The 13,957-nt window shown below is 32.1% G+C and overlaps 1 protein-coding gene across 1 annotated transcript in view; it reads right to left on the reverse strand.

Annotated features, from left to right (window-relative positions):
* LOC105624447 overlaps positions 1-9,672 on the reverse strand; it is a 37,564-nt gene extending 27,892 nt beyond the window's left edge. Inside the window, exon 1 of the mRNA XM_012205807.1 lies at positions 9,540-9,672. Within this exon, the coding sequence (XP_012061197.1) occupies positions 9,540-9,672 (133 nt within the window). The remainder of the gene's footprint in view (positions 1-9,539) is intronic.
* Between the last annotated feature and the right edge of the window lie 4,285 nt (positions 9,673-13,957).

A 13,957-nucleotide genomic window follows, 5' to 3' on the forward strand; every position in this document is an offset into this window, starting at 1 on the left:
CTGTAACATCAACATTGCACGCACATATTTTCGTATCGATTAAATGTCTAATACCCGTCTCTACCACTGTAGATTTAACTGTAATCTTTTGGTTTAACTTACTTTTTATCTTTTTTTACCCAGAGAGAATTTTCTTTTAAAATTTACCCTGAAAATATGATAGTTGTGGTACGATACAATATTTTAAAGATTTTTACCATGCACTTCAGTAAAATTAATCAAACTTATTTTATACTTTATTACAGTTTTATTAATAAAGGGGAGAGGATTTTATTATTTACATTAAAAAAATCTTCGAAATATAATATTGCCCCACGACAATTATATTTTCACGGTAAATTCTAAGAAAAAAATTTTATAATTCTAAGAATTAGAATAGAATAAAGAGTAAATTAAGTCGAGACTAAAGTTAATCTATATTGATTTCTGGAAACATAACATTTTCAAATCTGTAAAAAGAAAAAAGAAATTGCGACGTAAAAATTATTGTCGATAAAAAAGTTTAGTCGATAAAAGAGACGACTATAGGATTCCTTTAAGCCTTAAAAAGTAATTTTTGTTTAAACTTTATAATCAGTCTGATGAGTACACGTTTCTTGGATAAAGGTTAATCCTTTCGGTATGCTCATGCATAAGGACGACAAGTATTGATGTTTCCTAACGATATATAATGGATATTTCTGGAACTTGTTTATAGCGTGTCTCTCTACAGTGTGTATCGCCCTCCTCCATTAGAGAGTTAGAGAAATTCAAGCCACTTAGCAAACCGCGAAGCACCTCGAGCGTCGAAAGGTTGAACGGATGAGTCTTAAATTAGACTCACCGAGCGCAGTATAAAGGTCGCGCGAGAGAAAGAGATCGCTGGGGGTTGGTTGGCGAGTTATAAGAATTCGCGAGCAAAACTTTTATCGAATGCGACATGCGCGATCGTTTGTCAAGCAAACGCTCGACTGATCAACCTTAAGGAGTGGTCGGTATGGCCGACGGCGCGGCGCGATATCGAGCACTTTAAGCACCCTCCGTAATTCAGGGCGACGATGATTGGCCGTCTCCGAATCACGTACCGTGTCGCAATTAGACCTGATCGTACATACACAGTGTCAATAGGTACATAGGCTTTGAACTAAAGAGTGTTTCTGAAAAGAAGATTGAGGATGCCCTCGGAGTAAAAAAAAATCCGAAATCAAGGTTTGTAGAGTTATAGAAGCGACATAAATTACAAGAGGTAAAATAAAATATGGAACATTCTCTGTGCGAAAATAAAATTTGTTTTAATGATAAATATCGCCGTGCAGAATATTTCAATGTGACGAAAAATACGCGAAATAATTTATACGCTCTTCTCATGGAATACTTTCACAAGTTTCATAATTTATTATTAATGTTAGCTTCAAACTAAAATAAAATTCGCATTTATGTAATTCCATGTCGCTCACCTGAGAGAAGATGTGTCATTTGACAATGTAAATTAAACTTTTGATCATTTATTTCAAGTTTGATTTAACTAGATTAATGAACATATTTCGTTTTCACGCAATCAACTTTCGTAAAAAATTTTTCATATATAATATATAAGAAATCCAACATACGCTACAAGTATAATTTAATTCATGTAATTTAATTAATTTAATTATTAAATATGTATATAAATAAATACTTCAGTAATATATTATCGTTATTTGCATTAAAAAGCGTTACAAAAATTCTGACGAAAATTTGTTCGCTGAAAATCATATTTAAATATATCTGTATATTCCTCTGTCAGAAAGAGCGCGGTTTGATTAACAGCTAAATTAAATATCCGTTTGTCAAAGCTGGTAGTGTAATCGAGTTCCGTCCGTATGTCGAAATAATGCAGCAATTTCGAATGAAAGCCCCACAATTATTCCTTTTATTTACATATGTCAAAAACTTTGTAAATGTTTTATAAAATTCCTATCACTGACAAGATGCGTACTATGAGAATCCCGATGAATATCGCCGCGTTGCATCTCGTAACGAGATCTTTGTTGTTGTTTTTAATTATCTTCGTTAAATTAATGAATTTTCTTTTATAAAATATAATTAAAATCTTTTCTTTGTTCATCACCGCGTTTCCGAATTTATGAAACTCGACGTACTAGCGAGGCACGAATGCATGAAACTCGTTACGGAACAGAATGGTCGTTGGGTTTTATTATCAGTTTACACGCAACGAAATGCTACCAGATTCGCACGATGCAAAGCGAAATGAAGTATATATATATACGTACGTGAAGGAAGGGTGACGGCGAGATCAGTGGGGGCAGCTATCTTCTAGCTGTCCATTGACAATAATAGGATAATGAATCGTGAATCATGAACGTACGGCGGACGATTATATTTTTATTGTGACCATGCTCAATTTATTCATTATTTTGTTGAGGCCAATATCATTGGGGCGAGGTGTAGGACGCGCTATCGCCGTCGGAAGGCGTTCGTTCGAGACGGCGTCGCGTTGTTAGCGACATCGTAGAGATCCACCGCTACGTACCATACATGTCCAATGAAATCAGAAACTCGCAAAAAACTTCGTTCAAAATGACATATTTTGTCTAGAAATCCATTAAAATTCCTCGAGAAAACTACTTTATCAATGTCCAATATCAATTAAAAAAATATAATTATTAAAATATTTATCATATAACTAAAAAAGAAAAGTGTGTTGTGTTCTCCTTACACAATAACGGATATAAAATAAAATATTTTCGTACAAAACTTAGTTTTCATAAAAATTCACTTTAAAAGATATCTTCTTTAAGCTTATGTACTCTTCAAAAATCTCTTACATACAATCTTTACAATGATTATAAAAATATATAACATATGTATATACATGTGTCACATATTTATATATAAATATATAAAAGAAGACGGAGAAAACAACTATTAAAAATAATTGGAAATATCATATGGATTACTATAACATATATGTAGAAATCATTTATAATTTTTTAGATGAAATCATACATATTTAATTTATAATCGATAGAAATTGTTAATACGATTTTAATTATATCTATAGTGTATCACTCAAATTATTATTAATAATTATGCAAATATAAAGCTTGTATTATCGATGTAATTCCAAAAGTTGCATCAATATAAATTAAATACACCGTGATAATATTCGAATCTTTGCTAATAATGTTGTAACGAGTAAATAAAGCGGTAAATGAATAAATTTTGCAATGCAGCGCTGTAATATTGTTTCTAACCGTAATAAATGTAACTTTCAACAGCAAAAAAATTGAGTTTCTGACACGCCTGATTGCGGAGGTGATTCCTGTAAATGGATGTCATGCCGCGCGGCGAATCCGTGTTCCATCTCGTGCATTCCGGAAGTGAATCCCGGAAGCGGTTCCGCCGCCGATAATTCCGCGGCACTCGATTTCCGGGATTTCGTCCGGAACCTTGTTCCGGCGTCGGATCTCGACGACAACGACGGAAAATTCTCAAGTGTTTCTCGCAAATAAAATGCGACGAAACGACATTGATGCGTTTCAAAACGAATTGACATTTACGAATAACGAAGGCAATTTTATTCGCGAATAAAATAAAGAACAATTTATCAGTAAACGCATAAATAGAATATTAAAAATTTATCCTATATTTAAATATAAATTGTAATAAGCTATAAACTAAAAATAATGTATTTTTCATTCGACTTTGATTTCTATCAATTAACTCTATTTTCTTCTTCCAAATTTGACAATTTTTTTATAATAACCACATTCTTCATTCCGCCTTTCTCGTTATAATTAAATTGTATAATTTTATGCATCGTGAATCAACGATAATACACGAAACTAACAAACAAATATGTTGACAAAAAAAAAAAGAAAAATGTTTCTTCCACTCGTAAAGCTCGTTTCCGAAAGAACAATATTTCTTGGAAGATTTTTTTTCAAGATTTCGACAGTGGTAGAAACAAATCGATTTAAAGCCTATTTAGGGCAAAATAAATCGTGTCACAACGTAGCTAACTTATTCGTAGTGCTACCATTTCCACTTCAAACAAGATTGTTAAATCAATAAAAACAGACAGCACTCGATAAGAATTATTTTTATTCAAAATTTGAAGAGCGAAAATAACGATTCTTGAATTAGGCACCGTTATTTGCAGATAGAACAGAGTTATGTAAAGACACAAAGAAATATTCATACAATTGAATTGTATATATTTCATTTTTCTCAAAGCTTATTTTAATATTATTTTCATGCAGACGAACTTTACTACAATAATTTTCATTTTATTTTTATAATATATTATGTTTCTTAATTAATTTTTATTTAAATAATTAAATTAATTAAACGATATTTCTATCTCTTCCTCTCTGTCTATTCAAAGCAATCTGCGGCACAATATTAGCACTGTTATAATTGCAATTTCTAATACCGTACGCATATTTAAAAATAAAAGAGAAATTGTCAATATCGGAGACGTCTTTTGCGCAACTTGACAGGTAGAGGATGTAAGGGATGTTCGAGACATGGCTTGATTAGATGGCAGGTGAGGTCACAAGCATGTCAGAGTCTCAGCCTATCGATCGATATTTATGTCTATATGCATAGAGGCCGTGTATTGCATTAGGTAAATGCGTAAATGCACCTCGTTACACGTTCAAGCCTCGCTTGAAACCTTCACAAGAGACTAAGGAGAGACTCGAAAATTGGAGAGGAATTGGTTTCGAGCAATTTCTTTAAATGAAAGCAATTGGAATTTTTTCAAATATAGAATAAAAAGTTGTGTTATTACGTTTCTCGCATTAAACGAAATTTTCTCGAAATACATTACATTTATATTACGAGAAAAAAATGAAAGTAAATTGAATTATTATCTATGAAAAGGCAACGAGAATTATTACCCTACGCACACACATACACACATATAGCAATATAATTTTGAGGTTGTTCGCATTTTATTTGCGTCACAGAGAGACGCGCCGGAATGTCGACTTCACATTGCAACAACAATCTCGTTGTAACGAGAGCGTGATAATGACGGCATCAGATATTAATTTCTCGTCTCGGATAATGAGATATCATGATAACAAAAGCTTGCTCATGACGTAGCAAAACGGCCCGATAAGTTTACAGTGATAGCAAAAACATCAAAAGAAATGACGTAAGACAAATTGATTATAATATAACGAGAAGACGAACGCGTTGCAAGATTCCGAGGACCAAGATGACTATCTCCAAGAAAAACGCGATTTCTCGAAGTAACGTTGTATAATTATTAGAGAGATGATAGAAGAAAAAAAAGACAAGTACAAAAATGACATTATTGGCACAACGATAAAAATGCGTACACATTTATTATATCTTTGTTAAATTCATGATAAAGTAGAAATCATCTTTTATGCATTAGATGATATGTCTTGTATAAATTTTTTTTGCTTTGCTGTATGCAGAATAATTAAGAGAAAGAGAATACAGAGAAAGAGAAAAAAAAATTTTTTTAAGAAAGTAATGGAAAACAAAAGTTTAGATTATGTAAGTAAAAAAAAGGTATAGATGTATGTAAAATATAGAAAAATAAACTTGATTAAATTTTAATTTAATTTATATTGTTGTAAGAAATTAATATTAAACTACATATAACACAACTATTTAAATAAAATTAATTAATAGTCCGAGGCAAAAATTTTCTTAGTAAAAGCAACACTGAGAAAATTTTCTCTCCAATTATTTGAACTTCTCCAATCTGTCGCTTGCAGCATATTATTTTTTCTCTCTGCAATCGTTTACGTTCTTTCTCCCCAGAGAGTACAAAAATAGGCCCGAGGGACGTGCAATTCCGCTTATGATCAATAAAACGGTTGAAAGCGGTCGTTCACGTGTCGGGCAATGTGGCCGGCCGCCACCTAAAACATCAGCGAGACATTTAGGGCTGCACCCACAGTCGGCATTCAATGATTTTCCAGCTTGGCCAGTTTTACTTTACAACTCCCCTTTGCGAAATTACAAAAACTACTATAAAAAGCCTGTTTTACACAAACGTATCGAAAAACAAAAAATTTCAGAACGAAAACTTTTCTTTATTTTTATACAAATACCATTATAACATCAGTCTTTTTCTCTTCGTTATAACATCATCTTTTTTTCCTTGTGATGCCGTCTACATTTGCCGGCATAGCTCGATGAATAATTATCGGAAAAGCCTCGTTCCCGTATCAGAAGAGACGCGTGTATTTTCTGTACTTCGTAAGGCGTCGAGAAATTCTCATTCCCGGCGAAAAGCAGAGCTTCGATCCTGAGCCCTCGTGACGAGATATTGATCGGTTGCGTAGCATCCTCACGGCACATTTTTCGCGGAGTCGGCCTCGTTAAAAGGCTTTTTAGTTAAGTGGAAGCGACGAGGGTACGAGGACAACTAGTTTACAAGGGTGGAAAAACATGAAAACCTACAGTGTCTTGTGAGGGAAAGGATACGACTGTCATAACAACGATCGTAACAATGATGACATATAATAAACTTGAGAACACAAGGTAATTAACGTGATGTTACATTTTTAAAACCAATATTGAAATTGATACAAATGAGCTTAACTTTCCAGACACATCACATTAAAATTTAATAAAATAAATGGATAGATTCATGTGAACAGATGTATACAATTGTACTTTCTTGGATCTCAATCTATTGATTGATGATCGAAATAATCACACTTTTCTTTTTAGTACGGCGGTTTTTAATGTTTTTATATTCGTGTAATGAATCACAGAACAAAATATGATGAAAAATGTAATGAAGAAAATTTGTTATGTTAGCAATTTTCATTTATAGAAGAATTAGCTGAATTAGCATACTGATAATTACTTACAAACATAATTTCTTTGTTGAAACATTTTTTAAGTTATAAATGTTGAATTCGTTCAATAGTTTTACTGAACATCCAATCTATTTTATCCATGATAAAACGGGAAAAAATTTACTATTTTTAGCAATGCAAATTTGATGTTTGCTATTTTTATATACATCATCAATCTTGACTGACGAGCAGAAACTTTCAGGGAAAAATCATGGGTTAGCCTGATGTGCAATCCTCTCAAGCGTTAAACAGGAAAGTTAAAGGGATCGGAAAGCTCTCGGCTTTAGGACAACGCAACAGATCGGAGATCACCCTGTGCGATAAGGCCCCGTTTACGAGACTTGTCTATGTTGTGGTGTGACTTTGTACTGTCGTGTAACGTTCCTGGTAACATCATTGCTGACAAAGCCGTTTCCCTTAACAGGCATACAAGGTTGTATACCTGTTGTAATTGCATTAGATTTTAATTAACTAATGTAGTCTCATGTAAGTAACACACCGTTAAATTCGCATATCATATCATTGACCGTAATCATACTATTTTACTATATAATAATTACCCGATAATAGCACTTATAGACATGAGGAGATAATTACTGACCGAGTCCGAAAATTGAAATATTTTATTACAATAACATGTTGATTTCTAACTGGAACAATAACTAATTAATATATCATCGATTAATCTAAGTTTAAACGACTTAATTAGATTAATTCGCATTTTGTATAAATACAAAAGCTTTGGTGTTAAAAATAATTCAAATTGCAGAGTAACTGAAATTTCATTAAGAATTATTATTTCTATAAAAATTATTTAGAAGAATTTTTTGTTCCAAGTACATTTTTACATCTGTTGAGTATATTATAGTGTCATAGATAAATAATGAAATAAGGCAACACGAATCACGCAATGGTTAATTAAACAATGCTTCAAATTACCCGAAAGCTAAATGAGAAATTCATTTGCTGCTATATAAATAAAATTTTGATGCGCACCGCAATAACAACGAAAAGTATAATAATAAAAGTACAATGTATAATATATTATAAAGTAGTAATGCGCATTGCAACCAGCGCATAAAGTCCATGATGTAATAAAATATGGTATACTATAAAGTAGCGGAAAAAGAAAAACTATGTCAACCGAAAAAAGAAGAAAGAGAAAAGAAAACAAGGTGAAAAAGAAGTTAAAATTAGGTCAAATATGAGCTAAGTATTAACGAGGAGGATAAAAAATTCAATCTGGCTGCTCTGTACATTCTCGAGATCGTCGTCGTTTGCCTCAAAATCAAGAAAATTATCCTAACTATGAGAGGGTTGAAAGAGTTGGGACAAGTTGCGGCACAAGTGCGTGCTCATGTCATTTTACCCTCTACAGACGGGAGGTAAAGGTTGGTCGGCCACTTGACCGAGCATAGCAGAGAGAAACACGGCGAGAAGCGCGGCGCGGCGCGACGCGGCGGTTCGGTCGATAGGTCACGGTACGAAGGTGAAGTGTGTGCAAACATAATTTTGGTAATGCTTCGAAGAGAAAGCTTTCATATCGAGCGACAGGCGAAAGCGTAAAACGAACATCTCATCCGCAGAATTGGCTGGCTCGCGTGTCGCGTCATGTCGCGTCACAATCGATAATTATTGATTAAATCTTTTTATTTGAACGAACGTCAAATGTTCGCTTGCCTTCCGATTCACCATTGACGGGAAGAAGCTTCTCATACTTTTACCCACTTTTATCACGAAGTAAGTACTTTCGCGTAGTCATGAAGCACGAGTGAAAAGTTCAAAACGTATAGGATAGAATAGGATATTTGCCTTGGTGTGAGATATTCGACCAGAATAAAATATTTTTCTTGTCGAAAGATTAATGGACGGCTAACTTTCGCGTTAATGCTTCTTTCTCTTGCAATTCAGTTGGATTGCTAATAAATTGAATACTCTTGAATAAGTAACACGTTCTTATCGTATTCATATCTAGACTTATAGAACTTTAATGACGATAAAAATTCTTAAGCGTTGATTATATAGATAGTTTAATATGGATATCTAATTATGGATAGTAAGAATAATAATTTTGAGTCTTTAAAAAACCCGTTATCTTCTAAATGTTTTAATTAGCCATTAATATCCAAAACTTAAAAACTTATATTAACAAGTTTATAATACTTTTACGCAACACAGCAAATATTGTTGGCTTATAATATTTTTTCATAGCAAAATTGTTATCGTGATGTAATTACAAATTTTTATCGCTACCGTTCCTGATATAAATTATTACTATATTCATATTAAAAAGTTACTCCATTTGCTAACAACTTTTCCTAAAACTCCTGTATAATTTTAAATGTATATATATATATATATATATATATATATATATTAATAAACATATGAAAGTATTTCCATATTTAATTTTCTAATAAAAATATCTTTATAAAAATGAACATTCCAAGCGTTTTGATTTTATGAAAACATTAATATAACTTGCAATTAATCTAGAATTCTGTTTTATTTTTGTCAATATGGATGACGATTTTATGAAAACTAGTTGAACTTTCCCACCGCGCACAACACATGTGTGTACTTTCTCACCACGCACGAATATTTCGCGAACGCTGCGTTAAATAAATAAAAAAATTTGTTCGAGGACGACAGAAAAGTCGATGAAACTTTTCACCAGCGAAGTAATAAAACTTTCCCACTCACCCTTGAGTTCCATGTCCGTGACCTGGTTTGCCTTGTAAGTGGCCGTCTCCCTGCGGTCGCCGACGATGAAGTAAATATTGGTGTACTCCTCGTTGTCGTTGCTGCCGGTTCCGTTCCTCGTCTCGTGGTCCATGGCCACGCGGATAGTTTCGGCCTTGAACCGCCTGCCGCTCCTCGTCGCTTGGCCTGGTTGATGCAGTTTTCGAGACTACCCGGCCTTGCTATTACGCGGGGCTGTCGAGACACAAAGATGAGAAACTTAGGCACGAAATCGTCATCCTTCGCAATAACAACGTTCTTCAGCATTCTGTTTGTCGAGTTTCGCAATGTAACGCTCGCTAGGCACGAAGAAGAAGCAATATTACTTCGTGCACCAATATTTTCGCACTCATGATTATACGTTTCGTTACTTTATCCTTCTTACTTTCCCCTTATTATGTAAAAATCAAAAAAATAAATGAATCAATAACATATATACCATGTATTGCCATGTCAATAATATCTCAAGATTGCTCGAATTAAAGTTTGATGTATAATAAACGTGATGTTTTATGTTACACAAGATAGCCCCTCTACATGCCAAATAAAATAAAAAATAATGACTTATTCGAGGATAATTTTGTTTTCACAAAAATATAATATATCTCTTTTAACTATTTAACGTATCAATATTAGAAATGTTTATCAAACTAGAAATGACTTATTCGAATATAATTTAACTTTCAAAAAATATGACATTTTTTCAATTAGGAAAAGTATCAATTTTAAGAAATGGAAAATATTTAAGTACAGAGTGATTTTGTGTGATTTGCGATAAATTGTCAATTAATCCTTTTTTTTTTTTAAGAAAATACTTCTATTGAGTGCAAAAATTCGTACCTGATTTATTATTCAAAGTTCAAATAACTGCAATTTTGTTAAAAATTTAACAAAATTTAAATTTAAAAAAAAGATTTTAAAGCCTGAAATCTCTACTTTTAAATGGTTACTATATTTTTTGAATTTATGTGAGTTTTGTAATTTTTATACATAGAATTAAACAAAACGGAAAATTTTGTCTTCATTTTTCTTCATTTTTTCTTTTGTGAACTTGTCCAAGAAAATGTGCAAAAATTTTTTAATTTCTAATATAAAAGCTTAAAGCTTTTTAAAGTTTTCCTTATAAAATCGTTTTTAAAAAATGTCCCTATGATTTTTCATTACTGAGTTGTTACGAATTAAATAAAAGAAATATTTTGACTTTGATTGCTCACAACTCTATCAAAATCATCATAATTTAAAAAAACAAATTCTTAAATTCTCTCATCAAATAGAATAAGAGATTTTATTTTATTTTTAACAAAAATAACAGCTGTTTGAATTTTAAATAATAAATTAGGCATGAATTTTTACACTCATCCAATATTTAAAAAAAATATCGTGTTTAAATCACAAAAAGATAATTAAAAATTAAATACCAAATCAAAATCTTCCCAATTAATAAGAAAGAAAAGAAGAAAGCGTGTAGATGCATGTAAGGTCAGCAATAGACAATCAAAAGAGAAAATTTCAAGATTATCTCACCTTTGGTCGGGTGTGGAGGGGTAGCAACACCCTCGGCGAGCTCATCGTCGCATCGCCGGCCCGGCGGCGGCAACAACCGAGCCACCCCCGATTATCGCACCTATCGAACTCGTGTCTGCTGTTATATACGACACTTGCCGCTTGCTTCGGAATTGGACGTACCGGGAACTCGTCAACAACGACGACCGACGATGGGGTGCAAGCGTGGCCGACCGTTCGTCTACAACCAGCCGGTACCACGTTTCCTCATGGTCCATCCTGTGACAAAGGAATTAATTAAATGTATTTGACTTTGGTAATAAAAATATAATGTTTGAATAGTTCTAAGTAAATATTTACTAAATATATTTATTTAGTACAAAAACCATTAATTTAATTTATCTATCTTTTTTTATTGAGTAAATATTTATTTAGTGTGTAAGTAAACGTTTATTTAGTACTATAAAAAGAAATATATATTATTTAGTAAATTTTTTCAATGTATCAAAGTAGAATGCGCACCTGCGCCAAGATACGAAATATGTTTACTGCTTTTGACTTGGTGAAGCGAAAGTGCTTTGATTACAGAGTACGGTCGTGGACCTTTCCCCAACAACAGTACGCAAAGTACAGGTTGTACTATAATCAGTACTATGTCGGAAATACATTGTAAAATTGAAATGCAATTGAAATTTATCATGAGAATTAACAGCAAAATTCGAGATCTAAAAGCTACATGACAAATTTAAATGCACTAAACGACATACTCTAATTGTTTTTCGTTTAGTAAAAGTAAAAATTGAAAACATCATATTTTATTATTGACTTAATGAATAATTTTTACAGTTATTACATTCTTCATTTGCCAATTCGTACCGTAAAGAAAAATTCGAGAAAATCAGGAAACAGAATTCTCTCTTCTGATTAAAGAAATATGTTTTTTCTTTGCTTAGAGCAACTTTTCCGACGATATTATTCAGGATACGATTTCTATTCAGGATTAAAGGAAACATTTTTATGACTTTGTAATAATGAGAATGAAAAAGCTACAAAACATGTAAAATTTTTTAGGATAAAGAAACATTTCGTGGACAAATGATCCGTTGGAATATCGCGAAAACGAAAGAACTTTCAATTCTCGGGAAAAGATTCCCATCCCTTCGGCCGTCTCTATCTGTTTCTTCTTGTCGTGCCTGCCACGCCCAGGTAAAACTCGTGGGCGTGAGAAATTTACGATTTCTTTGCCCAAGGTCGCCGGTGGAAATTAGAAGCCGCGATATAGCTGGTGCCACCCTTGGCACTTACCACCTCAAACTACGTCAGGCGACGCCTCAGAAAAGAAGACGTACGAGCGGCATTGTAAATTTATGATGACATTTTCGTAAATTTGTCCTGAGCATCATTCTTATCACGACTTATTGCTACAAGATATTAAAATTTACATTGATATCATCAGAAGTAAATATCGATTTTTCCATTAAGTATGCGAGTCGGGAGATTTGTATCAAAATTTCTAAGGGTGATTCTTAATTTCAGATTACATTTTTTTGACAAAAAAAAATATAAAAATCAGTGTAATACCGATTTTAATCTTCAAATCTAATTTAATTACAATTAGAAAATTATTACACTGTAAAAAAATAAAATGTTAATTTTAACTAAACAATATAAAAGTGATACTAAAGTGTATGAGCAATAGTTAGATTCCAGCTAAAACATAATATTTCAAATAACATCAAATAAAATAAAAACATTTTGACATATATTTCAAAACATATATTCGATTAGAACATTCGATCATTATCAATATTAATATCATAAAATAAGATTACATCCTAAACGGTAGAATTTTTACACCTTTATTGTTTATTATGTATTTACAGATTTCACACTAATGTATCATTTGAAGATTCTTGTGAATATACCATGAGTAGGATGATTAATGCAATCAGATAATTTTTTTGGAGTTGCGAGCATATTGTATTACCTTGCTTTCAATAACGTATCTTATACCTACGAACATTTGTGATAATAGAGAGATGATGCAGGATTTTGTACATCAAATTGCGTACTATCATTAAATTTTTATAACTGAATTAATTATGTGTAATTACAGTCGTTTAATATAATTTGCGTTTACAACCGTTTAGAATGTAATCTTATATTTATGATATCAACATTGATAATGATCGAATGTTTTGGTCAAAACATTTGTTTTTACTTTATTTGATGTTATTTGAAATATTATGTTTTAGCAATTGTAATCTAGCTATTGCTCATATAGTAGTATCACTTAATATCACTTTTATATTGTTTAGTTACAAGTGAGCGTTATATATTTATTAATTTTATTAATTTTAACTTAAAAACATATAGTGGACTTTCTGAAACATTTTTGCATATTTCAGAAAGTCCACTATACGTTTTTAAGTTAAAATTAACATTTTATTATTTACAGTGTTTACATGATATATTGAATATAAATTGTAATTTCAAATAGATAACAAATTTATGATCACAAAATAAATCAAAATTCAATCTTAATCAAAATTTAATCTTATAGAGATAAAAGTATGAGAAGTAATTTTTAAAGAAGATAATTAATCTTTATATCCCAGAACTATATATTAATGTTTAAAGCGAATTATTAGTTAAGTTTGCAACCTTCTTTTACACACTCTCTAGGGTATGCACGAGATAAAAAGGCGTAGGATGCTCGAAAAGGAGTAATCATTCCTCAGCAAAGTGGCTAACTATGACGCAATATCCACGTGACTTTAGATTCCAGCTTCCAGCAAATTTCTACTCTCTGAGACGAGACGAGTTAGCGGAGAAGATCGTAGAGTCTAATTGGATCAGTATCGAGTGCTTTTTCC

Source organism: Atta cephalotes, assembly GCF_000143395.1.
Source record: "Atta cephalotes unplaced genomic scaffold scaffold00079, whole genome shotgun sequence".
NCBI lineage: Eukaryota > Metazoa > Arthropoda > Insecta > Hymenoptera > Formicidae > Atta > Atta cephalotes.